The 25543-nt window shown below is 38.5% G+C and overlaps 3 protein-coding genes across 4 annotated transcripts; all 3 read right to left on the bottom strand.

Annotated features, from left to right (window-relative positions):
• Positions 1 to 864: 864 nt before the first annotated feature.
• Positions 865 to 4754, bottom strand: med28 (mediator complex subunit 28). The gene is made up of 4 exons (XM_041784483.1): positions 4525 to 4754; positions 2296 to 2362; positions 2107 to 2219; positions 865 to 1324 (listed from the first exon to the last, which is right to left on the bottom strand). Exons 1-4 carry the CDS (start codon positions 4735 to 4737, stop codon positions 1121 to 1123), a joined length of 597 nt encoding a protein of 198 aa, XP_041640417.1. The 5' UTR covers positions 4738 to 4754; the 3' UTR covers positions 865 to 1120.
• Positions 4755 to 8439: 3685 nt separating this feature from the next.
• lap3 (leucine aminopeptidase 3) lies at positions 8440 to 16342 on the bottom strand. The gene is made up of 13 exons (XM_041786290.1): positions 16157 to 16342; positions 15825 to 15940; positions 15201 to 15255; positions 14643 to 14748; positions 14387 to 14546; positions 14087 to 14251; positions 13366 to 13524; positions 13153 to 13277; positions 12900 to 12988; positions 12682 to 12784; positions 11000 to 11079; positions 10798 to 10910; positions 8440 to 8908 (listed from the first exon to the last, which is right to left on the bottom strand). Exons 1-13 carry the CDS (start codon positions 16253 to 16255, stop codon positions 8722 to 8724), a joined length of 1557 nt encoding a protein of 518 aa, XP_041642224.1. The 5' UTR covers positions 16256 to 16342; the 3' UTR covers positions 8440 to 8721.
• A 1175-nt stretch (positions 16343 to 17517) lies between these two features.
• Positions 17518 to 23646, bottom strand: clrn2 (clarin 2). 2 transcript variants are annotated; one of them, XM_041786161.1, is made up of 4 exons: positions 23591 to 23646; positions 23115 to 23453; positions 18506 to 18685; positions 17518 to 18372 (listed from the first exon to the last, which is right to left on the bottom strand). In XM_041786161.1, the coding sequence occupies exons 2-4, from the start codon at positions 23365 to 23367 to the stop codon at positions 18104 to 18106; spliced, it is 702 nt and encodes a 233-aa protein (XP_041642095.1). In that variant the 5' UTR covers positions 23368 to 23453; positions 23591 to 23646; the 3' UTR covers positions 17518 to 18103. The 2 variants fall into 2 exon arrangements, with proteins under 2 accessions (XP_041642095.1, XP_041642094.1); XM_041786160.1 differs by lacking the exon at positions 23591 to 23646 and having other exon boundaries at positions 23115 to 23558.
• Positions 23647 to 25543: the final 1897 nt, after the last annotated feature.

Raw genomic sequence — 25543 nt, 5'->3', positions numbered from 1 at the left:
TTGCAAAAAAATGAAAATGTGCCTTAATGTGCCACAACTTCATTAACCGAAACGAGCTACATGATTCAGGCTTTGGTCAATACTTAGTTGAGTCTATGATAGAGACCCAGTTCTGCATTTTGAAAGTAAATATATACATTTTTTCATCTTAAGCATGAGAAGAACTTAGTAGTGATACCAAGTTTGAAAAACTCACAAAACTAAGTAAACTTCTTAAACTAAGATGACAGAACATTAGCTGAGTAAACTCAAAAAGGCCTTGCAACTGGTTGCTTTGCTTTTAAGCTTTCCTGATTTTTCCTTTTTTTTAGAGTGGATAAACATTTTAACTGGTTCCAGTGACAGTAAAGGTTTGTGAAATGCTTGTTTTTACCAGACCATTATACTGGACACCAATAATGCTGGATCCAGCATTCATCCAACACCCAAACTGCCACTTGATATTCAAATTTTTCTGGATCCTCTCTGAAACAAATGAAACATGGAAGAATGCCCATGCCCTCTAACCCCCATATCTGCAGTTTGTGTTTTACTTGAACAAAACTGACACGTTTCAAGGGCTGAGTACGACTCCCATAAAAGCACCCATCTTGACACCAGTTTAGCTCAGGTGGTAAAGCAGACCCCATGGACAGAATGCACTGGTCACAGATTTGATTCCCTGTCTCGGCACTGTTTCATGCATCTCTTCCCTCATTCTCTCTCCCAATATTTCCTGTCTCTCTTCAGCTGTCCTAGAACCAAGGCAAAAAAACATATTTTTATGTGCTTAAATGCTTATCTTTATGCCCCAAACTGTTGGAATATCCCTTTAAATTCTACAGAAATTCAGAAACAGAAAATGCAAAACTTGCTTCAGTCGGATAAAAAAAATCTCACAATTTTATTTTTACAGTACAAAAGTCAAAAACAGAAATATTATTTACATTACTGAGAAGTCCTGTGAAAGTAACAAAAATCTAACGACTGAGTTCATTTTCCCACAGTGGTGGGTGGGTGTTGTGTTGACACAGGACGTACTCTAGTGTGACAGTAAAGTCACACCACACTTCTTTTCTACAAATTTTATCACCCATAGATCATGGCTTCTTACTGTGGGTTATCTTTATACAACAGAAGACTAGTTTGGTTTTAGAGGGGCAGGAGGTAGACTCGCAGAGGCCTGCTCCAGAAAAGCCAGAGGTCCAGGAGGAGGAAGGTCTGTGGGTCTTCGGTGCTGGACACTCACATCCTCGAGAACTTGCTGCCAGTGGTGCAGTTTGGATAAATGTTTCTGAACCAGCAATTCTTTCCTCTGTAGCTCATTACGCAACTCTGACACATCCTGGAGTGAGAGACGAAAAATTAACACAAGAGAAGAAGCAAATCAGCAAACAGACATGAAGTAATTACATGTAATCCCAAAAAGCAGGTTGAAGCAATAAGAAAAAGAGATTGGAAGTGAAGGAACATCAATAGAATGAACACATCATCAGTACAATATTGGTACCAGCAAATATTAGCTTAAAAAGTAATTTATTAGGATCAGCAAATGTAAAGACTTCTGCTGATATTTGGGTGATAAAAATCTGTATCAGCTATGAATATTGGCTGTACAAACAAATAAGTCAGTAGAGTTTAAAGCTGGACCAACAGACCTCCATCAGTTAGTCTTTTTCTTTATTAATCATTATTTCTTACACTATAAAGGTATTTATAAAGGACTGAAATGTTTTAATTTGTTCATCCTTAGCGTTCAATTAAGTTCCAATTTCTATCACCATCATTTTGGCTTCCCCCAATTATAAAACAGGATAATCATCGTTAAATGATAACTGTGCTAAGTGTCATGCTACACTTGTTTTGTCATGTGGAAAATGTCTCAAAGTTTGTTCTTAAATTCTGGCCATAAATGTAATTTTCTCATTGTTACTATATAGCAACATTTTTTATACATTTCTGTTTTTTCCACTCATTAATTTTCCTCTATTATTATTAAGATTTATTATTTTTTCCATAGCCAGACAGCCCTAATAGAACTCTGAATCTTTTTGGATTGGAATCATAGATTCCTGCAATTCAACCCTACCAAGAACCAGGAGAACACAGGGCAGTGTAAAAGTTTACCTCTTTCACCACCTGCTCAGGTTTCTGCACTGATAATTGAAGTCTTTTCTGTAAAAAGAAGCACTCAGTCTGTCGAGCCACATCCAGGAACTTCTGTATGCACTGATCAACACCTGCAATCAACAGACAAATTCATCAAGATCGACTTAGATCACCTAGAATTAACGAACAAGAAGATGCTTCACTCACCAGTTCTGATCTCCTCCTGGTCAGTTCCATTAACATAGTCTTGACTTACTAGAGATGCAAAACAGGCCTACAGACAAAAAACATAAAAAGACAAAATCATCAAATCATATGGGCATTTCTCTAAATGACTGGATCAAAATCTGATGTGGGGTTTTAGGAGGTTCTATAGAGTCCTGGCCTTTGATTTGATGACAGAGTGTCTTTAATAAAGTGGGCAAGCAAGCTAATAGGTGAGCAACAACTCAACCTATCAGATCTGTATTCCTCACAGCTGCAGCGTAAAGCCAGCTCTTTTCTCCATGACTGCTCTCACCCTTTAAATTCAGAGTTCCAACTTCTTCACTCAGGTTGTCGCTGTGTTGCTCCTAAAGGGAGAACAAAACGCTACAGGAACACTTTGGTACCTGCAGCTACTGCACTATTTAACCAAATAAGCACATGATGATGCACTTTAACTAGAAAGGAATTTGTGTTGTTTTAGAGCGCCTTCAAAAGCACTTTAGCACTTTTAGAGTATTAGAGCACTTTATCATGACTTGGTTTTACTCCTCAATGTTTTTTGGCATTTTAATGTCACCTTTGAATGTATTTTGTGGATTGTGTCTTGTATTATGAACCATTGTTGTTGTTGTATTTTTTTTTTTTTTGTCTCTTGGATGCTGTACTCCTGTCTGCACAACAAATTTACCCTTTTGGGTACTAATAAAGAACCTTGAACCTTAATATTGCTCTGTCGTAAGGATTTGTTTCTCACTAAATGACTTCAGCTACTAAAACCAATAAACTATGAAAAGATGATATCTGCACTAAATTTCATCCTGGACCTTCCTGCACAACTGCAGTCTTTTCCAGAACTCCTACTGAACATATTTTGTATCGAATGTTGTCTTTCTTTCTTTTTTTTTTTTTTTTTTATTGTGTAAATGATCCTCATTAAATACCCTGAAAACAGAAGCGCTGCTGTCCACTGGCTATCTGTTTTTTTTTTTTTTTTTAATATTCTACTTTTATGTTTTTCAACACCAAAAACACCTAGACAAATTCCTTGTGCTTGTGACTATACATGCCAATTTAGTTCATCCTGATACGCATTCTAAAAGACAGAAAGAAATACACTCTGAGGGGAGAAGTGATTATTTTGAGATTAACCTTGATGTGTTAAACAAATCCAAGCAAGATGCCTGTGTCAGTGCTCATTCATCAAGGTCATTATAAATAAAAATTTAATGTATCCATCCATCTATCCTCGACCTTTGGTAGCAAAGGATCTCTGATCATTTCTACATAGCTTCCCATATGTAAAATCCATTCCAGTTCATTTATACTGCAGTTTTTCAGTTAAGTGCCATGGTCTACATGTACTGTATTGGTGTCCAATACATTTAGGATCTTCAAATAGATTTTAGGGCGTTTTAGTCTTGAGTTAATATTAGGAATGCAGGTTGAATTATATTTACAATTGTGTATATTGTGTTTTACTAATGTTACTTGTGAATTCTTTAACCCCTATCTACAAGCTCTGCGAAAGCAGAGTTCAGTAGAGGAAAGCTTTGGGGTCATACTTTTCAACCCAGAGGTGGATAGCCTGGGACAAGGATGGGCAACTTCGGCCACTGAGAGGGCCACATAAATGTAATTATCACTGCCACAACTCGAAGGACACCTCAATTCAACTATTAAAATTACAATTAGATCAGCAACTATAGAGCTTATCAGAACTGATTACACCAAACTTTCTTTTTTAAATCTTTTCATGGCAGAGTTGGTCATGTTTACGATGTACTGATATCAGAAAATGAGTCGCGTTGGTTGCTCGCCGGACGGGATCAAACCGAGGTCCCGATGACGACTGCTCGGGGCTCAGACAGAGGACTTGGCTTCAGTTGTAGACCCCGAGCGGACCAACGCACGGCCTAGGCGAACTATTGTATTTTATCGTTTACAGACGGGTATATTCTGCGGGTTCTAATTAATAATACTGTATTTGTAAACACGTTAAGATTCCCACAACCCTCTAGGGTCATACTGCAGTAATATAGCCATATTAAAACACACGGGTATCAACCTTCATGAAATATGACACTCTGCCGCGGTGCTGGCTCGTAAGGGAACCCTGGTTCGGTGGCTACTCGTCGAGGGAACTCTGACCCGCTCAGGCTGGGAACCGAGAAATCCCCCAGCATTGTTAGCTCCTAGCATTAGCACGCAGCTAACAGCAGATATCCCTACCTCGAATGCACCCTCGAGCTCGTCTACGAGCGTGGTAGCTCCCTGGGGCCTGGGCGCGGTACCGGGAAAGCCAGGCTGGCCCGGTCCACCCGGGCCCCCGACTGGGTGGGCACTGGGCGGCTGTTGGCCAGAGAACATCCCACCCATGGAAGACGCCATTTGTCGCCTTTGTCTTGTGTCTGATCCTTGGATCGCTGTTCCCAGTTCGCGCATGCGCACAGAGACTTGTGTGAACGCTCTCTGGTCATGCAAGGACGATTTTGCTTTATTAGGGCCCGGGCACCGAGTGGTGCGAGGGCCTAATTGTAATTGCTCGGATTATTTTTATTGGCATTTGCCGTCATTGCATGGACTTTTGAGGACCTGAACATTTCTGAATTCGCGGGAAACTTTGCACGTACATCCGGTCTCGCGAAAATTTTGATATTTTTTGGGTCTCCAACATGAAAATTCAGAATTGCAAAAATAGCGCCCCTAACAGTTTTCGAAGTTAAAGCCCCCTCCTTTGACTTTTGTCGTAAATTCATCAAATTTTGTGTGCAGGTGCGGCTTGGGGAGATCTACAAAAAAAGCCTCTTGGGCCTACACTCTATCTCCAACAGGAAATCCGCCTTTTTGAATAAATATGCAAAAAGGGCCTGTTTATGGCCTTTTCCAGGGGTCATATCTGTATTAACTCCGCTGAGGGTTTTCATCCTATCGACTTGTACTTTGGCACGGAGATAGATGAGACATGGACGATGAAAAGTTATTCAGGGTTTTCTCATTAGTTGAAAGGCATGGCCATGGTGGCCCCTTAAATTGAAATGCTTCATCATGTGATAAAAGTGGAAGATGCTCACTAGAAAATTTCTATTTATTACAAGATTGGCCAAATCCTACTGAAATTAGCCCAGGCACATCCCTCAAGGTTGGTATTACTCAAATTTGAAGGTCAAGAGTCCTTACCTAAAATGGTGTGGCGGTGACAAATTTTCATTTGCCATGTAACAGGAAGTAGAATTATCTAGCGCTTACAAAACTTGTAAAGCCATGAAACTTGGCAGGAAATTACTCAGTAGCAAAACGAGATGATTGATAGGATGAGTGTTGGGTGGGCGTGGCTTTTTGGCTCTGTGGTGACCCCTACAATTTTTTGAAAATACAGGCCCTGCAGCAGGTTTAACCAAGGATTTTGAAAATTCATGAGCTTATACATCATTTTAAGTTCTACAAAAAAGCCTCATGGACCCATGCCGTAAAACAAACAGGAAGTCTGCCATTTTGATTTTTGTGGTCCAAAAGCAGCATATTGCGGACTTCACAATTTTCAGAATTCCTCTAGAGGAATTCATCCAAACACCTTTACGTACAGGATATTGTAAGAAGATACGTCATTGTTGAAATTTTCATAGGAAAGTTTTCATTAATAAAAGGGGCATGGCCATGGTGAATTTTTCTTCACCATGAACAGGAAGTAGAATTATCCTAGGCTTAGAAAACTTGTAAAGCCATGAAAATTGACAGAAAAATATCAAGTTATGAAACGAGATGATTGATAGGATGATTGTTGATGTGCGTGGCTTCCTGGCTCAGTGGCGCCCCCTACAATATTTGGAAAATTCAGCCCCTGCAGCAGGTTTAACCAAATATTTTGAAAACTCTTGAGCTTATGATATATTGTAAGATCTACAAAAAACCCTCTTGGACCTATGCCGTAAAACAAACAGGAAGTCCGCCATTTTGATTTTTGGGGGGGCAAAAGTCTGCTTATTGCAGACTTCACAATTTTCAGAAGTCCTCTTGGGGAATTCATCCAAACACCTTCATGCGGAGGATATGGTAAGATATGGAGGAGTATTGGGGCCACTGAAAAAAAAAAAATTTGAGACGAAAATTTTTTTTTCCACTTGTGAGAAAAAAGTCAGAATTCTGAGATTAAAGTCAGAATTCTGAGAAAAAAGTCAGAATTCTGAGATTAAAGTCAGAATTCTGAGAAAAATGTCAGAATTCTGAGATTAAAGTCAGAATTCTGACTTTATTCTTCAAATGAAAAAAGGCTTAAATTTTTTTTTCAGAATTCTGAGATTAAACTCAGAATTCTGACTTTAATCTCAGAATTCTGACTTTAATCTCAGAATTCTGCCTTTTTTCTCAGAATTCTGACTTTAATCTCAGAATTGACTTTTTTCTCAGAATTCTGACTTTTTTCTCACAAGTGAAAAAAAAAAATTTGTCTCAATTTTTTTTTTCAGTGGCTCTAATACTCTTCCGTAGTAAGAAGACATGTCATAGTTCAAACATTCATTGGAATTTTTTTATTACTGAAAGGGGTGTGGCCATGATGAATTTTTCTTCGCCATGAAAAGAAAGTAGAATTATCCTGGGCTGACAAAACTTGTGGAGTCATGAATCCTGGCACAAAAATTCACAGTGGGAAGTTCAGATGACTGCCCGTTGTGTTGTGAGTGGGCATAGAATATTGGCTCATTGGTGCCCCCTACAATATTTCAAAAAATCAGCCCCCGCAGTGCATATTGTTAAGGCGTTTGAAAATGTTTCAGCATATCTGTCATCTCAGGACCTTTTAAGAAGCTTCTTGGACCCAAATTGTCAAACAAAAGCGAGTCATTTTTGTCATTTTTCATGTTGAAATGTTCAAAACTCGGTCCTCTCTTAATGGAACCAAAATTAGGGCTATGCTGCCATCTTTTAATGATACGCAGTATGACAACACAATTAAGGACAGGGTCCAAACAGCAAACAACACATTGCAAAGTTGACTTCTGTCTATTTTTCAATGAATATGAGGTAAATTGCCAAATTGAGATAAGATATAAAAGCACTGAATAAAATAATGAAACAAACTTGTACACATCTGTATCTCTGTATTTTATGCATCTATATCTGTTTATTTTACACATCTATCGCCCATGGCAAAACATTAAAGTCATGAAAAAAAGGTGGGGGGTGACTAAAAGAATGGAAAAAATATCTTAAAAAATTAATGATTTAGAGCTACTGGCTTTTAAAACAAAGGTCAAAACCTTCAGTGACTCACTAGATGGCAGCAAAGACCACACTTTTGTAGCTGTGCCTGATGCTGTGAAGGGTCAAAATAATGGGAAGACATTGGAGTATCACTTACAAGTGGATTTATTTGACTGGGAAAACCTTTAACTACAACAACAACAACAACAAAAAACTTTAAACTTAGGATGAAATTTATTGTTCTGATCAGTGAATGGGATTCTTGCTTGGTCTGGTTGTCTGCTGTCTACCACTTGACTTTTGATCCTAGAGTAACAAGAAGGACACTGTTGGAATCTGAGGAGTCTCGGCTTGTGTCGCAGGCATGAAATATAAAGTACTGAGGGTGCTTGGTATGCAGTAAAGTACTGTTTGTATCTCTCTGTTTAACCATAAATACATGGTAAAAAAAAAAACAGAGGAGATATCAAAGCATTGAAGAAAATAATGACACAAACTTGCACACATCTGTATATCTGTATTTTTTCCTCCATCTTCCACACTGATGATTGCAACAACCTGAGAACAGTTAATGCTTTTAGACACTGATTCTTCTCCTGTGGAGTGCGCGTGAACAAGAGGAAAGTAATGGCACTAATGAGGGGGATCCCCCTCTGATTCTGTGAAACTGTGAGGGTTGCAAAACCCACATACCCCATGGGAGCAGCGTGCCTTGTTGCTGGCACTCGACAGATGCCACACACCCGCGGTTGCTACACATCCCGACATGCAACGGGTTGCGAGGGCCCATCATCGCTGCTTGCAGCTTTAATTTATTTATTTTTAAAGATGAACTTATTTCTTATTATTTTCGCCAGTTATATGAATGACTCTTTATTTTTAGCAGTATAGTTAGTTAATGCTTATTTTGTAACGGCAGCAGAGTCATAAACACACACACACACACACATTAAAATACAGTTTATTTAAACAACATACAAATTATGGCGTTATTACATAGCTGAAATGACATCCCTGCTGAGGGACACTGAACTTGTAACTGTTGTATTTCACTGATCCATAGACTGAAGAGTGGTCCTCAAATTACAGCTATGAAACCCTTACAACATGTTTAGAGCTCTACTATGATCTTATTAATGTAATTAATTAGCAGTGACTGCTGACCATGTTTGAAAGATCACAGATGTAGCTCACAGTCTTTTCTTGATGTGATTGCAAGTCAGTCCTTCAGCTGCTGTGGGCCAGTCCTGCAGCAAACTCCACAAGCGTGCGTGTCGGCCTCCCAGACATGCCTTTCCTTAGGTAGGGAACTTCATCTTTGTTACTCATTACACCGGCGATGTCCAGATGGGCCCAGTGAGGAGCAGTGACAAATTCTCTCAAGAAAGCAGCTGCTGTGCAGGCACCCCCAGAGCTGCAAAGATAATAATGACATGATCAGAAGATTGCATTAAATGACTACATACCTTAGCTCTGTTATTAAAACATTTCCAGCTGGTGTTTTCATTTCATAAACTTAGTTCACTCTCATCTTTGCTATCTTTCAAGGAACTATATCAATTCATTTTTGATCACACTTTAATGTATTATTTTTGTTCAGTGCCATGTCTCTTAATGCTCTAAATGTTATATGCTTTGTTTTTAACACTGTAAAGGACTTTGAACAGCTGAATATATGAATGACGGTGCTTCTTACCTTGCTTTGCCTAAATACAGGATCAGGGTTGATGTGCGAATCCCAGATAAAGTTATTTGAGTTAACAGAGTATTACTAGACATTCACAACCAACATAAGTTAAATTAATAACATCCGCTAGAATATACTGCACATAAATAACATCGTTACCTCCAAATACGGTGGCAGTATCACTAATATTGGTACATGATCTCAAGTCTGCCCATAAGGGGGGAAAGCTTTCAGGAGCCAAACCACATGGGGTACCCAATGAGGATAGCAAAAACATGTTCAGGCTCAGAATGAAGCTTAATTTAGGCTCATGTCAACAATATGAATGGGTTCATTGAAAAAAAAAAATTGGCTTGTACTGTCAGACTTCAACGTAAGCCATGACCTACATAAAAGTTAGGATGTAAGGGGCATCAGTGAATATATCACCAAAGATCTACAGCTATTTTTAGGTGGACAACAAACGTTTTATAAGAATATTACAAATCTAATGTACACCAACAACACTTTTTTGCACATATTGTAAATTCAAAGAGCAATTGTTTAATAAATGCTGACGTCACTTTTTTGTCCCAGGTCTTCATTTCATTTTAGTTTTTTTTTCTTTGATGCTGGAAAAACACGTTGCCGTGGACTTGTTCCCAAAGGATTACTGCACTGTGAGACTAAAATACCTGAATAGTGGAAAAATGTACATATAAGTGAATTTTTTAAAGGGATACTTCAACATTTTGGCAAATTTGCCCATTGCCATAATCCCTATAGTCTTAGTAATAGGTTCCTTACCTTTAGTTGGCCATGCAAGCTTTTTTTGGATCAGCGCTGCCACGTTCGGAGCTGCTGTGCCAACTCAATGGAAACAGACGGTATTTTTGGCTTTCCCCCATCAAACTCATCAAATAAACAATCCAACGACTCCAAAAGCTCTCGTGGACAAGTTGTGACCTGCACATTTACCACGCTAAATGTTGTACTTGCAAAAGCGTAAAGGGATTTCAAATCAACCTGCATGTTTTAGCGATAGTTCAGTCACAAGTTTTTTAACCCATTCTTGTTCATGGAGGTCATGAGACAGTAACTGTTGCTTTTAATGCAACTTTCAAAATGTGGGTTTCAAAAATGAAAATATTACAAACTGAAAAACAGCCCAAGTTTTAAAAGTAATACAGGATTCTTGTGTCTTAATGAAAGGAAAAGTGTTCAGTGAAGGGACCCCTAAAACCCAACCCTAAACAACAAAAAACAATCCTGAACCTTAAAAAGGGACACCTAAACCCAGCCCTTCTAATTCACCCCCACAAGTTAATTGTGTAGACGAGTGGGCAGCTGGAGCCAAGAAAACCCTAAAGTTATCAAATGGGTACCTCCTCATTTGGTTCCAAGACACCCCAGGATGGCTAGACAATGAGCTAAGGTGTCCCAGAGCAGAGCCCCCCCACTCTGTGCTACTATCCTGCTATCTTAGTAGGAATAAGTGCTTTAATGTTCATTGGTCTGCTGTGTTGCTGGTCCAGTCTGATGGACTTGTTGCTCTGGCAGCAGGTCAGATTCATATTTTACAGCTCCGCCGTCTGAATCATGAGCTTTAGTCACCCAGGGTGAAGCGAGATACATACCGGCTGTACTTCCCGATGTTGTTGAGGTCAGCCAGCTGGCTGTCAGTCACCTGTCTGGTGTAATGCTGGAAGAGCGGCATCCTCCATACTCTGTCACCTGTCACAACACTAGCCTACACAGACACATACACACACACATCATTAGTCAAAGGAGTAGCTGAGACAGAGATACCTTAAGTGTTAGATTTTGCACACACGGTACCTTGTGCAGCTGCCCCCAGAGCCAGTCAGAGTTTGTAAACACTCCAGTCGCTGCTGAGCCGAGAGCTACATCCATCGCACCTTAGAGACATAAAAATACACATTTTAATTTTCACTGATTGTATTAACAAAGCTGTCATTCAGTCATGCTGGACTCACTGCTGTCACACTAACATTTCGAATCTGCAGTCAAGTTGATTCACTGCTGTCTTCTGGATGTGGTCTGCCTCATGTTTACAGTGATTTATCAACAAAACTAACAGCTGTTACATGAACAGTTTTCAGTTATGCTTAAATTAATATTTCTTGCACAGTTTTTGTATTTTTATCCTGCATCATTACATGGACACCACTGAAGAATTACTCCATTCAGCAACAAGTCCTCACTGTATCTTACTGTATATGTTAATGTATCTTCTCAATTTAAACATATATGGTCTCGTCATACATTTACAGACCCTACCTGGAGAACCACTCTCACACCTACAGGTGATTTAAAGTTTCCCATTCAGCATTACTCCAGGTGTAGACAATACCTGTGAGAGCCACCCAGTTACTGTATATCTGTAGCTACTCACGTACATTTGCTGACTATTTCTTCTTCTTTTAAAATCTGTGTATAACAACCATCAATGGATAACATAAGAGGCATCCCCTTGTATGTCCCTCCATGCACCATTGAGGACCAACGTCTCATGTTAAAAACTACGCTTATTACACCATCTTTGAGCCCATGCACCTACTGGGTAACCTTGCATAGCAGATGGATACGCCCATTTCCTTAAATCCATCTGGCGTGCCAGGTTACCTACTGGGGGGAAATGCGAACTCCAAACAGAAAGGTCCTATCGGACAAACCAGGAACCTTGCTGCTGTTAGGCAACAGTAGTAACCACTGTAGCCCTAATTTGATGTCTCAGAAAATTCCTACATCATTCCTCTCACTAATTTTACCTCTACCCTGTGACTTCAAGTGTTCCCTTGCCCCTTGAAAAACAGTTACAAGGGTGAGTGATGAAATCTTTCTCCATGAAATGGGACAACTCGTGAGTTCCTGATACATCAGAACAGCACTTATGTAAACATATGCAATGACAATACTGGACAAATCTACAGTGAGCAATTTTTTTAAATTCTTGTTTGAAATGGAAAGGACCACAATTCTTGGAAAAATACCAAACTATGATATTAGATAGGTGGTACATTTTTAAAAATTTTGCAAATCATTCTGGAAGATTTAACACTTGGTTTGAATATTGCCTCTGTTTAATCTCTATTTGAAGGGTCATGGATCCCTAGCACTTGATCCAACCTCTCTTTCAGACAAGAAATGGGACTCCTACATCTAGATGTGAATATAAAAAACGTAGGGTTAGGGCTTAGTAGTAGGGGCAAGGGGTGAAGTGGGATTTAGCCTCAGTCTCCTGATATGTTGAAATGTTTTTTATAGTCTTTTACCAAATTATTGAGTATATTTATTAAAACTGTGATCCAGCTCTCTTCCTTGAGACTTTATTTATCGAGATTCAGTTTTTTTGACCAGTTGAGGCTGGTTGACTGGTCAAATTCAAGGACAAAACAGCAAAAACTAGAGTTTCTAGTACTGCGCCAAATGAGTGAAGCTGAAGTTAAACGTGGAGTTTAAAAAATGAAAGTTGATGAAAAAGATTGATATAATCCCACCTGTTAGTGTAGCAACATTGACAATGGCTCTGGGGTTGAAGGTGTGTGCATAACACAGAGCATCAGCTAGAATGAGTCTGCCCTCTGCATCCGTATTATCAACCTGTAGACAACAGCGATGATAAAACTTTGTTAAAATGTTGATAAACAGTTAAGAGGCATAAACCATATTCAGGTCAGAGTTTAAATCAATCACACTTAATCATAATTGAATTTACCTGGATTGTTTTTCCATTTTTGGCTCTGACTACATCACCTGGTTTAGTTGCTTTTCCACTGGGCATGTTCTCACACAGCGGAGCCAGACCTGGTTCAAAGTAATGAGCGGATACACAAAGATAGAGTTCTTTGTTCACTTAATCAATGAAAAAGTTTTGTCTCTTTTGAGATATATAACGTTACAATTTGGTCCACTGGTACTTTTAAGGAATCATTCATTTTTATAGAGATCAACGCTGACAAAACGCTCACCAATAATGTTGACAGGCAGTTTGAGAGCTGCTGCTGTGACGATAGACGAACACACAGTGGCAGCTCCGCCCATATCAGCTCTCATTGCATCCATAGAAGCAGATGGCTTCAGAGAAATACCACCACTACAGACATACAAATAAACTTCTTAATGAGAGAAGAGGTGTCCAGAATATAAGGTAGCATGACTGTGAGCTGGAGTTTACAGTTTACCTGTCGAAGGTGATACCCTTCCCCACTAAGAGCAGTGGTGCCTGCTTGCTGTCAGGAGAACCATTGTAATGCAGCTCCAGGAAGACAGGGGGCTCCTCTGAGCCTCTAGACACACTGAGAAATGCTCCCATCTGTTGCTCCTCTATCCAGTCCTGTGTTCTACAGAAACACATGAATTATGGGTGAAAAACTCTCAGAGTTCTGGTGAAAAAGAGCATTTGAGAAAGGATATAAACAAGCATCTGTGCAACTCTTACAATGTTTTATTCTTATTTTTTAAGCAAAAAAAAGTGAATTAGTAACCTGTCTCTTCACAAATCAGTTAAGGACCTCCTTGAAAATGATGATGCATCTCAAGGGGCTATCCTTGAAATAAATAAACTTTAAACTTTAAACTTAAATAAAGATCAACAGTTTCTACCCTTAAAATGCCTAGTGTTTCATTGTAATACAAAGTACACTGACACATTTTTATAGTTATTATAAAGTTAACTTTTTTTAATTTTCTTAACAATCAGAAACATGCCTCACACAATCATCTTCAACAGGCATATATTTACCAAAAACTGTCAATAATGAAAGTGTATAGAGGTCTAAAACACCCCTGTGAAATGCCTTTGTGAATGTACTGATAGATCACAGATACTCAAAACAGCTTGCAGAGTAAATATACACTCAAATATTTATAAATATATAAAGTGAGGATGAGTCAATCACAAACCTCTTTTTAACTGTGACTCGTTCAGCATGTGGGGAAAGTTTCTCTTCGATGGTGTTGGCAAAAACAGTGGGGGTGATGTGATTGGCTGGAGCCTCCATTAGAAGTCGGGCCAGGTTCTGTCCTTCTGCATACGTGAATCCTTTCACCCAGCTGGCTGAGTCAGCACTGAGAGAAAATTCACACAAATGGGACAATGCATGTTGACATGTGGCAATATTTTTTTATTTAAATGGAGATAATCAAATATCTGTTAATTAAAATATTGCAAGCGCTCAGCTTTTGCTCATTTATTACGTCTACCTTTCATGAAGCTGTGTGGTGACTTTGGTCTTCTTCTTTGTTTTGAGTTGGTCGTAATGGAACAAACCAAGAGCTGCACCCTCTGCGGCTGACTGAGCATCACCACAGCCGTCTACCTCCACATGGTTCACCTCCAGGTCCTGAAGTAACCGGCAGCCAGCTAAAAATACACAGACATTAGCCAGCTATCATTCCCAGAAGATCCTTCATGTAGCCAGCATTAAGATGAGCAGATGAGAAAAGTCATGTCACTTACCTGAAACGGCCTGCCTGATGTTCTCCTTGCTGGTGTCCCAGTTCTCTGCCCCACACACACCTGCATTGCTCTTCCCCAGCCCAACTACTGCCACACAAGGGAAGTCCTGAAAAAGACACAAAAGGGGATTGTATTACTCGGATGTCATTAATGGACTTGCCTAAATCAAATACCCCCTTGCTAACTTTAAGATTCAAGATTCAAGAAGCTTTACTGTCATTCTGCAGCATGTTTCACATAACAAGAACAAAATTAGATATTAAGAAAAATAGGATAGGTTAACATAAAAACAAATAGTTACTCTATAAAAAACAGTCAAACAGTCTATACAAATACAAATATACATTAAAGTCAAGCATTGTCCTGACTGTTGCAATGTAAATCAGGGATGTGTATGAAGGCAGGAATATTGAAGTTGCAATATTTGCACATTGATAGTACTGCACAGCAAACCGTGTTAACAAATACAATGACAGCAGTAAGCACTAATCCGTAGCAGCATCGTCAAGGCTTTTCTGGAAGACTTGACAATGCTGTTACACGCTCCACAAGTCTTACCTTGTGGATCCCATAAAATAATCTGCTTTTGCCTTTCTTGAGAGTTGGTCCAGAGCTGGAGAAAAAAAAAGAATATCTGTTGAGTAAACATCTATGCAATAAGATAACCAGACATAAAGTTTATTTTTACAGAGAAGCCCACGTACTCAGTGAAGTGTCAAATTTCTAACTTCTTGTAGGAGCTGTAGACTTGTGTATGTCTAAATATTTTAAAGAATAAAACTGTTTGCAGAGCGCAGTGTAAACTGTTAGAACTCCGAGTGGGATTAGAGCATTATGAATGAAGCCGGCAGCAGAGGGAAAGAAAATAGTCTTGTGTGGTAAGCTTTAGGTCCAAAGGACAGAGCATGTTTCCATGGGGCGAGGGGTTGGTGGCTGATTCTGAGGGTCTATTTATCTTTAAAATAGCCCCAACAATGATTTTACTATTCAACAAATGCCTCTTTAATATAGATCCAACAAATACTGTGAACTCTGATCTTCATTAAGGTATGATTTGGAGCAGGGCTGTTGTATCACAGTTGTAAAGAAGGGATACCTACTGGGAACTAAGTTTTAAGTTTTTTTCATCACATGGCAAACAGTGGTTTTCATGTTGAAAATTCATAGAAATGACAAACTCACATTTTCAGCAGTTCAGAGAGTTTTCCAGAAAGACTCTGGTCAAAACCAGCAGCTGCCTCTGTCAGCTGAAGGCCTCCCTCCTCTCCCTCCTTCTCAAACACCCCCAACACCAAACCCTGCACACATAAACCAAAAACATTCAAGGTAAACAACACGAACAAAGAAACGTGGACACCCTGACGCTACTGTGAACACAACTCATTAATAAAGACACAACTGAATGGTTTAAACTTCTGTAGAGTGTTGTGAAATGTGTTTGAATCTCTTGTGTGAGTCTCTGATGTAACTGTCAGTGAAGCTAATGTTTGACAGGCTAACGTTAGCCGACTTACTTTCCTCTCGTTCAGGTGAGTATGTGACGTAGAAAACGACCTACAGCTGTTAGTCCGCACTGCCGTCTGGGCTGCTCTCCTCAGAAGTAACATTGTCATCTGTTCTGCATATGTAAAACCAAAATGATTTATCGATTTAAAGTTCTAGAGGTCGCACGCATGTGTAACAGAATACAAGCGACTTGACAGCGTCGCGTTTTTTATACGTCATCATCAGACAAACATAGATTTTTGTCGCCCCCTGCTGGTAGCAGCGGTGAGAAACTGTAGACGAGAGTTCAGAAAACCAGCGGTGTTTGGAGAGAGACTTACTAGGACCCGGACAAATTTGGGTCCCATGCAGGACTGCAAAAAACACATGATCCGTTGTAAAGTTATTTATAACACGTGTTTTATTTCTAAACCTTCCAAGAAGAGACTGAGAGACATATAATGGAAAATAGCCAAGTAATCGTGAAAAGAAACAAAATGGGCTAGGAAAACGAGGCAAAAATGTGTTATAGGTGGAGAAAAAGGGGCAAAATAGGTGAAAAGTGTCAAAATGGGTTGAAGTGGTAAAAATCAGTGGCATAAATTGTTGAAAATCAATAAAAATGGATCAAAAGTGGCAAATGTATGGCAAGTAAAAGCAAAAGGCTGTAACAATGGATTCAAAGTGGCAAATAAGAGCCAACAGACGGAAATATATGTTAAAAGTGACAGAATGGCAACAGTTAGCAAAAAGTGGTTGAAAAAAGGAATTCAGAAGCAGAATGTGGTGAAAATTAGTAAAGCAGCAAAAATGGATTTAATGTGGAAAAACAGGGCAAGAAGCAGAAGAAATGGAGGTAGAAGTGGCAAAAACTGGTGAAAAATGGCAAAAGATTTGTAAGTGAGAAATATGGGTTTAGTGTCAAAACAATGGCAGAAAGATAACAAAAATTAGCAAAAAGCTGCAAAAATAGGTTAAAGGTGTCAAAATAGGAGTCACAAATGGGTGACAAGTGGCTAAAATGTGGCATAAATGGACAAGAAAGGGCCAAAAAATAGGGATAACAATGGCAAAAATGTTGCAAAAATGGGCGAAAGTGGTAAAAATGGGTGAAAACAGCAAAAAACATAAAAATAAATAACAGCGACATAAAGAGAGGTGGAAGAAATGGGAAATAAGCAGCAAAAGTTGGCTTGAATGTAAAAAAAAAAAAAAAAAAAGACAAAAAGTGCAAGAATATGTTTAAAGTCGAAAAAAGGTGGCAAAAATGGGCAAAAAACGGGCAAACTGGATTAAGTGGGAAAAAAGAAGCACATACACAAACAAAACACATAAAATCAAACTCCAAATAATTTCACTGATACAAGTTTGTGGCAGCTTTATTTTTATTGGTAGCCAGCCATTTTCTTTCTCTGATTTGAAGCATCTCTTAACAATGTGCAGTACAGACTTTTGTCTGTACTGCACAAAGTGTATATACAGCCTTTAATGAAGGTTTGTTAGTCCTGAAAGCTTCAAATGATTTTGTTGTGTCACCTAATTTGATCCCAAAGTTTATGGAGAGCTGGTGTTGGACATGCACATAAGTATTGAGTGATCAGTAAGTTATAGATAGTCCAGGAGTGTTAAAATAAGCAGTGCTGGTGTGTTTCTTTCAATTTGCACTGCTTAGAGATAACATAAACGTTTTAAATTATCAGAAACAGCTTCAAAAGTCGAGGGAAGGATGAGTCAGAAAAAGCTTGAACTCGAAATATAAATATAGAGTTATTTGTCAGAGACTAAATAACTCTATTAACCCCAGAAAAGAAACTGCTAAGTTAGAATTTGCATAGGTGAAGTAGTTATGCCAATTTCAAGCTGGTATAGACCTAAAAGTCATGTAGAGTTATCAGGCTCCAGCACAGTGTTAAATCAGTCTTTGTGGCTTTCTGCAGCTCTCAGTCAGTGATGTAAAAACAAACGAATATTCTCCATCAGTAAAGCAGGTCCAGAGAGGAGATCGTTGGTTCCTCCGGTTTCTTGATCTCCGGTTTGGGCAGTTTGATCCGGCTCATGGCAACAACTCCACAGACAGCAAAGTGAGTCGCGATGCTCCCCACCCCGAGCCAGAAGGACCAGTCCAGACTGTCATCCAGGACCACCAGCACGAAGAGACTCTCGTTGTAATTCGCCACCCGCTCGGTCAGACTGTGGTGCCTCATGGAGGCCAGGAAACACAGCAGGGCCAGAGCGCCAAAAAAAGCTGGAGGGAATCAAATTTTAACAAGTAAGGTGGCACAAAAAGGAGAACAAAATACTGGCAAAGAAATAAGACACAAATATCAGCATTTCAGAGAGAAAAAGGGGAAAGATTAAAAGCAAAAGTTGAATCATACCAGCGATGAAGTTCCACAGGTAGAGACCTTTGTGTCCTTTGATGCTCTGATAGGGAACTTTGCGTGCGTTGTAGATGCAGAACGACAAGCTGACGATGGCAAAACCAACGGCCACCAGCAGGAAGAGAATCACCATCATGTGAAGACCGCCGTTTATTGTCCGCACAAGCTTTGGGAAAACTAGACACAGAGAACACAAATGATCAACTTATTTATGCACCAAGATGAAAAACCAGAATATGTTTAAAGCATGCATGTGTGTAGCTTGATTACATATTTTATATTCATACTTTTTAAATATTATTTTCCCCTGCATGCTTAACTTTTTGGCGATATCATCATCCTATTAAATCTTAAAACAGTGAGTTGAATTGAAAGACATTACTGGCCATAAAATCACTCACTTTCAAAGCATGAAAGTGTGACGTCTGTGAAATAGTTCTCTTCTTCTGCATATTTAACAGATCACAGTATTTCATTACAGTGATGGAGCCACCTGAAGAAGACCTTGATTTGTGTGGCTCTATTCAAACAGAAAGGATGAGAGGGCATTAAGTTGAAGACAAATGTTGTTATGTTGTGTCAATGTTAATTTTTGTAAGCATCAGTGCACTCCTTTTATAAAGCTATTGTGACTTTCTCTCCTTCTTTTAAGTAAGGTACTGCAGGATGGAAATCACAACCTTTAACATCAGACGTTGTACGATTTGTCAATTCCAAAGAAGAGTTGGCAGAGAAAGTTTTTAGATCTTCAAATCTGTTGGGATCAAGCTTCACGTTAATCCCTTAAAGCCTGAAAACACAAATTATAGCCAGAAAATTCTATTTTTTTTTTGCGACTGAAACAGTGTTCATTTTGGCAGCTAGTTTATAATTTTAGTTTTAGTTTCAGTCTTTAAATGAAATGCATTTTAGTTTGAGTCCCATTTTAGTGTAGATCTATTTTTGTTAGTCTTAGTCTAGTTTTTGTCATGGAAAAAGGCTGTTAACAAATAGTTTTAGTCGATGAAATTAACACCCTAATGATTATTTAACTTTCTGCTGGAATCCAAAAAAATCCAAATTTCCATAAAATTTAACATATATATTTTTTGTGTCTCATTTGATACATTAGGTGTTTTTGGTAACTGATAATCCACTTGAGGCCATTTTTATCACTTATCAGATTATATTGAAAAGTTATTTTTTCAGTAATTTATTGATCATATTGATTAGATAGAGGTATCATAAAAGTATGTATCAAATATGATACAACGGGCTTTAAGGGGTTAATGTTGGTTAATGCGATCATTTTAATGCTTTCTTAAACCCAACATGTAAATGTGATTGTTTTGTTGAAACTGCGAGATGCTGTTATTTTTTTTACATAGTTAAAAAAAGAACTCTGTATTTATTGATGTTTTTATGTATGCATGTTTTTCATTCATTCATGACAGCACACTTTGATCAACATACCAACAATATGTGTCTACAGTGCCTATAAAAAGTATTCAAACCCTTGGATGTTTTATTCTTTTATTGATAGTATAAATCAGTCACAGTCAATATGAGTTGTCTTTTTTTTTTTTTTTTTTTTGGAAGAAAAAACTCTCTTTAATGTCAAAGTGAAATGCATGTGGGGGACTCCATGGTCAAAGTGGAAGAAAGTTTTTAAGTCTGATGAGACCAAAAATGGTGCTTTCTGGCCATCAGACAAGATGCTATGTTGCATATCACCACAAACACACCATCCCCGCTGTGAAACACGGTGGTGGCAGCATCATGCTGTGGGGGTGTTTCTCAGCCTTGGAAGGCTTGTATAGGTAGAAGGTAAAATGAATGCAGCAAAATATAGAAAAATCTCAGAGGACAATTTTATTCAGTCTGCAGGAGAACTGCAGCTTGGGAGAAGATTTGCTGTGTTTTCCAGCAGCACAATGATCCGAAGCAAACAGTGAAAGCTGTTAAGATATGAGTTGAAGACAAGGTGAATGTTCTGGAGAGGCTGAGTCAAAGCTCAGATCTTGATCTAAAAGAGAATTTGTTGCTGGGCTTGAAAAGGACTGATCACGCCCACCTGACAGAGCTTGAGCAGTTGACCTTTAGGGTTAAAATGGACTAGTCAAAATGGGCAAGTCTGACTGAGACCTATCCTCACAGCCTCAGTGGTGTGAGTGCAGCCAAAGGTGCATCTACTAAATACTGACTTGAAGGGGTGAATATTTATACAGTCATGTATTTTACGTTATTGTTTTTATTTAATCAAAATTACTTTGTTTACAATTTGACATTAAAGAGGTTTTTGTCATGCTTTTTGGTCAAAAAAGCCCAATCATATTGACCATGATTGAAAACATCCAAGGGGGTGAATACTTTTTATAGGCACTGTAAGTACAATCACCAGAACTAGCACAATAGCTTCATTTCATCTGTGGTTCTAAGGTAACAGGACTATTTATGCTCAATGAAAGTTAAAAATAAGCTGAAAATGAAAACATGAGCACAATTTCATATGGACAGGGCTTCTGTTTTAGCTTTATGATGCAACAGTATTTCTTGTTTGTTCAGGGATGTTTAAGACCAGCTAATCAAGTGTGTAATATGGTGGGAGTTTTTTTCAAGTATGTCTGATGATGTGAGTTATGATGGTCCAAGTCATATAAGGCAAAAGACTGAAAACCTCGACAAAGGAAGGCTTAACAGCACAAAAGAGCAGACATGCGTGTGAAGCATTATCTCAGTAACATGCAAAAGGCATTTATTTGTGTTAGATAACCTTCAAGGACCTTTCAGATAGTGAAACTGTTTTACTACTCTGTCTGATAGCTTTGTGTAAATTCTGATTCTTTACATTTCATTGACCCCAAACTGTCTTTTAGGGCTGACATGGACATAACCTCAATGTCTTTTTCATATCATATATCTCTCTATTCTCCTGTTACTCTGATTGTCATGTGCCACTCTTACTCTCTTCACAAACCTTTGGTTTTATAAGATGTCTCTTGTTTGTCATGTTATTTCATCAATTGAAAGCAGTACGTTCTCTTGCTCCCCATAGAGAGGGCTTGTCTAAATGAGTGGGTAGCTTCACTCATGGTTGCAACTCCTTTTTTTTGGTGTGATTATTCGATGAACATCAATAAAACTATATCTTGATGTTCCTAGGAGCATCCTAAGTTAATAGTTAATAAGTTAATAAGAAATATTTGAAACAGTAATGACACTATTTTCACTTACACAATTTATAAATGCACATCAGGTGTTTTTTGTTGCTGTTGATGCAGTAAAGGTGCATTGCAAAACGCCTTTAACTACAGAAGCCCTTAAGGGCCATATATTCACATATTTTATTTTCTGTTTTCCTGTGATAGAGAATAATTTCTGTCTGTTTTCTTGTGATCTAGACTTATTTTTGTTATAATTTTAAGATAACAACTCTGGTTTTCTTGTGATCTAGACTTATTTTTGTTGTTATCTCGAGAAAACGCTGGTTTTCTCATGATACCACTTTAATTTTCCTATTATCACAGGATTACAACGGTTGTTTTCCCGTTTGATGAGTTTATTTTTTACCACTATCACGGGGAAACAGTATAAATAAAATATCTTCTTGATGGACAAGAATTTCAATAAAAGATTTAGTCATTTGATTGGGATGCTTTTCGGGTATTTGATTGGAAATTTGGGAAGGGAGTTTTCTTTAAAATTTTTCCTGAATTTTCACGGAATTTTAGGGATTTTGTTTGGATGTTTAGAGGATTTTTTTTTTTTTGGGGGGGGGGGCATTTTTTGGAGAATTTGATTAGAAATATTAAGTGATTTTTGCTTTTAAATTTAGGGCAATTTGCCTGAAATATTTTGGGGGGTTTTAAGGGATTTTTTTGTTAAAATTTCATGTTTATCTCTAGGCCTTTTCCAGAAAGATTACCTAAAATGTTTGGGGAATATTTGAGGGCATTTAAGGGTATTTTAAAGTAGTTTTACAGGGAGCTAATGTTGTTAAAGTTTTTGGGAATTTGATTGGCAACTTGGGAAGGGAACTTCCTTCAAAATTTTCCTGATTTTTTAAATGTAATTTTAGGGTCCTCATTTTAATGTTTTGGATCTGCTTTTTTTTTCTTTTTTTTTTTTTAAGAAAACTGTCAGGAATTTAGGTACAATTGATTTGTAAATTCTGGAGAGTTTAAAATAAAATTTGCTTTGAAATTTATGGTAATTTGCTTGAAAGTTTGCTGGAATTTTCATAAAATTTTTGGAGAAATTTTAGTGGGATTTTTGTAATTTTACACTAATTTCTGGTAATGTATTGAAAATATTCAGACAATTATTTTAACTACTTCCTGTTTAAAGATAGTGCCTAGGTTTTTTTCTTATCAGGTCCTGCTGATCCTAAATAAGTAAGAAAAACTAATAACGGAGAATACGAGAATACATGGCCCTTTAGGGCTTCCGTACTAAACAAGGCAGCCTGCCTGCAGTTGTTATTTTTCTTGTTGGGGTTCATGCTCACATTTAAAACTTTTGGCTGCATTCATTTCCCAGCTTATGATGGTTTCATTATGCTTTCTTCTTCTGTTTAATTACAGTGTTGTGAGGACAGGAAGCTCATCGTTAGTGTTTTTTATCTTACTGTATATCTTGGATCGTCTCCTGCCCAGCCCGCACTTCTTGCTCTTTCCTCCCTGGAACAGTCCGAAGTAAATGTGTCCGATGAACTGCTCCATCTCCGGGTGAGAGGCGTTCACTATCTCCGCCCCGGTCTTACACAGGATGTTACCCGTCACCCACCGCTCCGTTGACAGGGCCACCACCAACAAGGCCACGGAGCCCACACAGAGCACCGAGGCCACCGAGAAGGTTATCCGTTTCCACAGAGAAGGCATCTTACGAGCCCATGCTGCCCCGAGGAAGGTGACACGACGCCGGGCAGCGAGCGCGACGCGCACCCGGCGATTACCATCAGGTTACGCTGTAGTTTTTAAAAGAAAAGGGAATCATAATCAGGATGAAACATGTAAATTTTTTCTGTTTAAGCTGCGCGTTTAAATGTGTGTGGGTCACAGAGGAAGGGAAACCGAATCTACGGCGGTCAGAGAGATCTCTTACCGGGAGAAACTCTATCCCTGTCCTCCTGTGCGCCTGGATCGTGCGCTCTCTCTCTCTCTCTCTCACACACACACACAAACAAACACACACGTAATTCAGAGGGTAAATCAACCTTTGCAACTTGACCTTTTGAGCTGAAAATTAATCAGGAGACATGACCTTATAGAGATGTAAAATCACATACGCAGAATTAATGTGTTAGAATGACAGACATAGTCCATTTTAACCCAAAAGGTCAAGTAAGAGTATTAACCACTTAAGTACCAGTGTGTATAGTTATCTAAATACGTAGCTGTGGATATCCCTCATAAAATTCATCCTGGCTGGATAGTCCACAGTCAACTGTAAGTGATATAAGAAAGAGCTATCAGAACAACACCAGCCCAGCCACCAAGTGGAAGACCTTGTGAGGTCAACAACTGCTAAAGTCCATGCTGTGTAAAAGTCACCAACGCTCTGCTGTTTCCACAGCTAAAGGGAATACTTTTAAAAAATTGGGTTAAACATATTAAAAAGAAAATTGGTGAAAAGAGGTTGATAGAGAGCTGAAAATGGCAAAGATGAGTTGCAAAAAAATAGGTGGAAAAAGTGGAATAGCAGTTTAAAAGCGGCAAAAATTGGTTAAAGAGGTAAAAATGGGCAAATGAGTGAAAGAAATGGTTAGAAGTGGCATAAAAGTTGCAAAATTGGCCAGATATCATATATATATATAGGAAAAATGGTTAAAATGACAATAAAATGGTTAATATTAGCATGAATGAGATGAAAGTTGCAAAATTGGTAGACAAATTTAAAAATGTGAAGAGGTTAAAATGGGCAAAAATGGGTCCTAAAGATGGTTGGAAAATAGTGAAAAGGTTCTAAAAAGTGGCAAATATTGTCCAAAGAGGCAAAAATGGAAAAATGAGTTGACAGAATGGATTAAAAGTGGCAAAAAGCTACAAAATTGTCTAGATAAAGTATGAAAAAATGGTTTAAAAGTGCAAAATATGAGTTGAAATTTTTAAAATGGGTTAAATTTGAAAAAGTGGTGAAAATGAGCAGAAACATATGTGAAAAGGGGTTAAAAAGTGGCACATATGAATACTTCCAACACCAGAACACAATAGCTTGACATTCTTTTTAGCTCCAAAATAAGGTAACTTTTAGCCAGGAGGCAAGCCTCAACACTACTGATCCAACTCACATGCATTGATATCATCAATTAATAACATAAGGGAGGGCCAACGCTGTCTGCAGGCCTGCAGGGGAGATTGCACAGGGATTTAGAGGTTCCATATAAGTACAGGTGCAGTGTTAAGAGTATCCTGGCTGTAATCATCATTTAACTGCTTTTATACTATTGCAGCATCAGAATCCTTATGGGCATGGGCCATGGTGAAAACAGCACAGCAAATCATGAGTACAGAACTGCCATCCATGGAGGAAGTCCATATCTATGTCATGTTCATACAACAAATGCCAAATTCCTTGCACTTAAATTCTGCTTGGCAATGAGCTGAATTCTGACTTTGATTAAAAGAAACCCTTGAAGTGTAAACAATCAATCCTACAAAAACTATTATCTACACCGACTAGCTCACTTACATCCAGGTAAAGTATGTAACAACTGGTATGCTGTTATAAAAGAGTGGCTATTGAATGCACAACTAAAGCACAGAATCCATTAACATGATCAAGACCTTTATGGAAAAAATCACATGTCAAAGCACATAACACCGAGCTTTATAATAACCTAGCAAACTTACGTAGACCAGGATAAAATCATTAACACAGACCTAGCTGCACATTTTTGTCACAGTTCCTTCAAGCAGGTAAATCCAGCTGTGCACCAGAGGGCCTCGGGGCAAACATGAGCCATAGGCCTCTGTTGGAACTCATATCCCCTGTCTGCACACAGTGTACGGTATGTACCTTACATTAGTGCGTATACAGTGTCATAAGGTTCAGTGT

This window comes from Cheilinus undulatus, linkage group 4 (assembly GCF_018320785.1).
Source record: "Cheilinus undulatus linkage group 4, ASM1832078v1, whole genome shotgun sequence".
NCBI lineage: Eukaryota > Metazoa > Chordata > Actinopteri > Labriformes > Labridae > Cheilinus > Cheilinus undulatus.
The sequence above is the reverse complement of the archived record's forward strand: the minus strand, read 5'-3'. Positions and strand labels throughout refer to the sequence as shown.

Coding starts and splice junctions, on each gene's coding strand:
- med28 (XM_041784483.1), bottom strand. CDS start 4,737: ATGCGCGAACTGGGAACAGCGATCCAAGGATCAGACACAAGACAAAGG. Junction 2,363..4,524: donor AGCTCGAGGGTGCATTCGAG/GTAGGGATATCT, acceptor TTTTGTCTGTAG/GCCTGTTTTGCATCTCTAGT. Junction 2,220..2,295: donor CCAGGAGGAGATCAGAACTG/GTGAGTGAAGCA, acceptor TGTTGATTGCAG/GTGTTGATCAGTGCATACAG.
- clrn2 (XM_041786161.1), bottom strand. CDS start 23,367: ATGCCTTCTCTGTGGAAACGGATAACCTTCTCGGTGGCCTCGGTGCTC. Junction 18,686..23,114: donor GAGACGATCCAAGATATACA/GTAAGATAAAAA, acceptor CTCTGTGTCTAG/TTTTCCCAAAGCTTGTGCGG. Junction 18,373..18,505: donor CCTGTGGAACTTCATCGCTG/GTATGATTCAAC, acceptor GATTCCCTCCAG/CTTTTTTTGGCGCTCTGGCC.
- lap3 (XM_041786290.1), bottom strand. CDS start 16,255: ATGACAATGTTACTTCTGAGGAGAGCAGCCCAGACGGCAGTGCGGACT. Junction 15,941..16,156: donor CTCACCTGAACGAGAGGAAA/GTAAGTCGGCTA, acceptor TTATGTGTGCAG/GGTTTGGTGTTGGGGGTGTT. Junction 14,547..14,642: donor CATCAGGCAGGCCGTTTCAG/GTAAGTGACATG, acceptor GTGTATTTTTAG/CTGGCTGCCGGTTACTTCAG.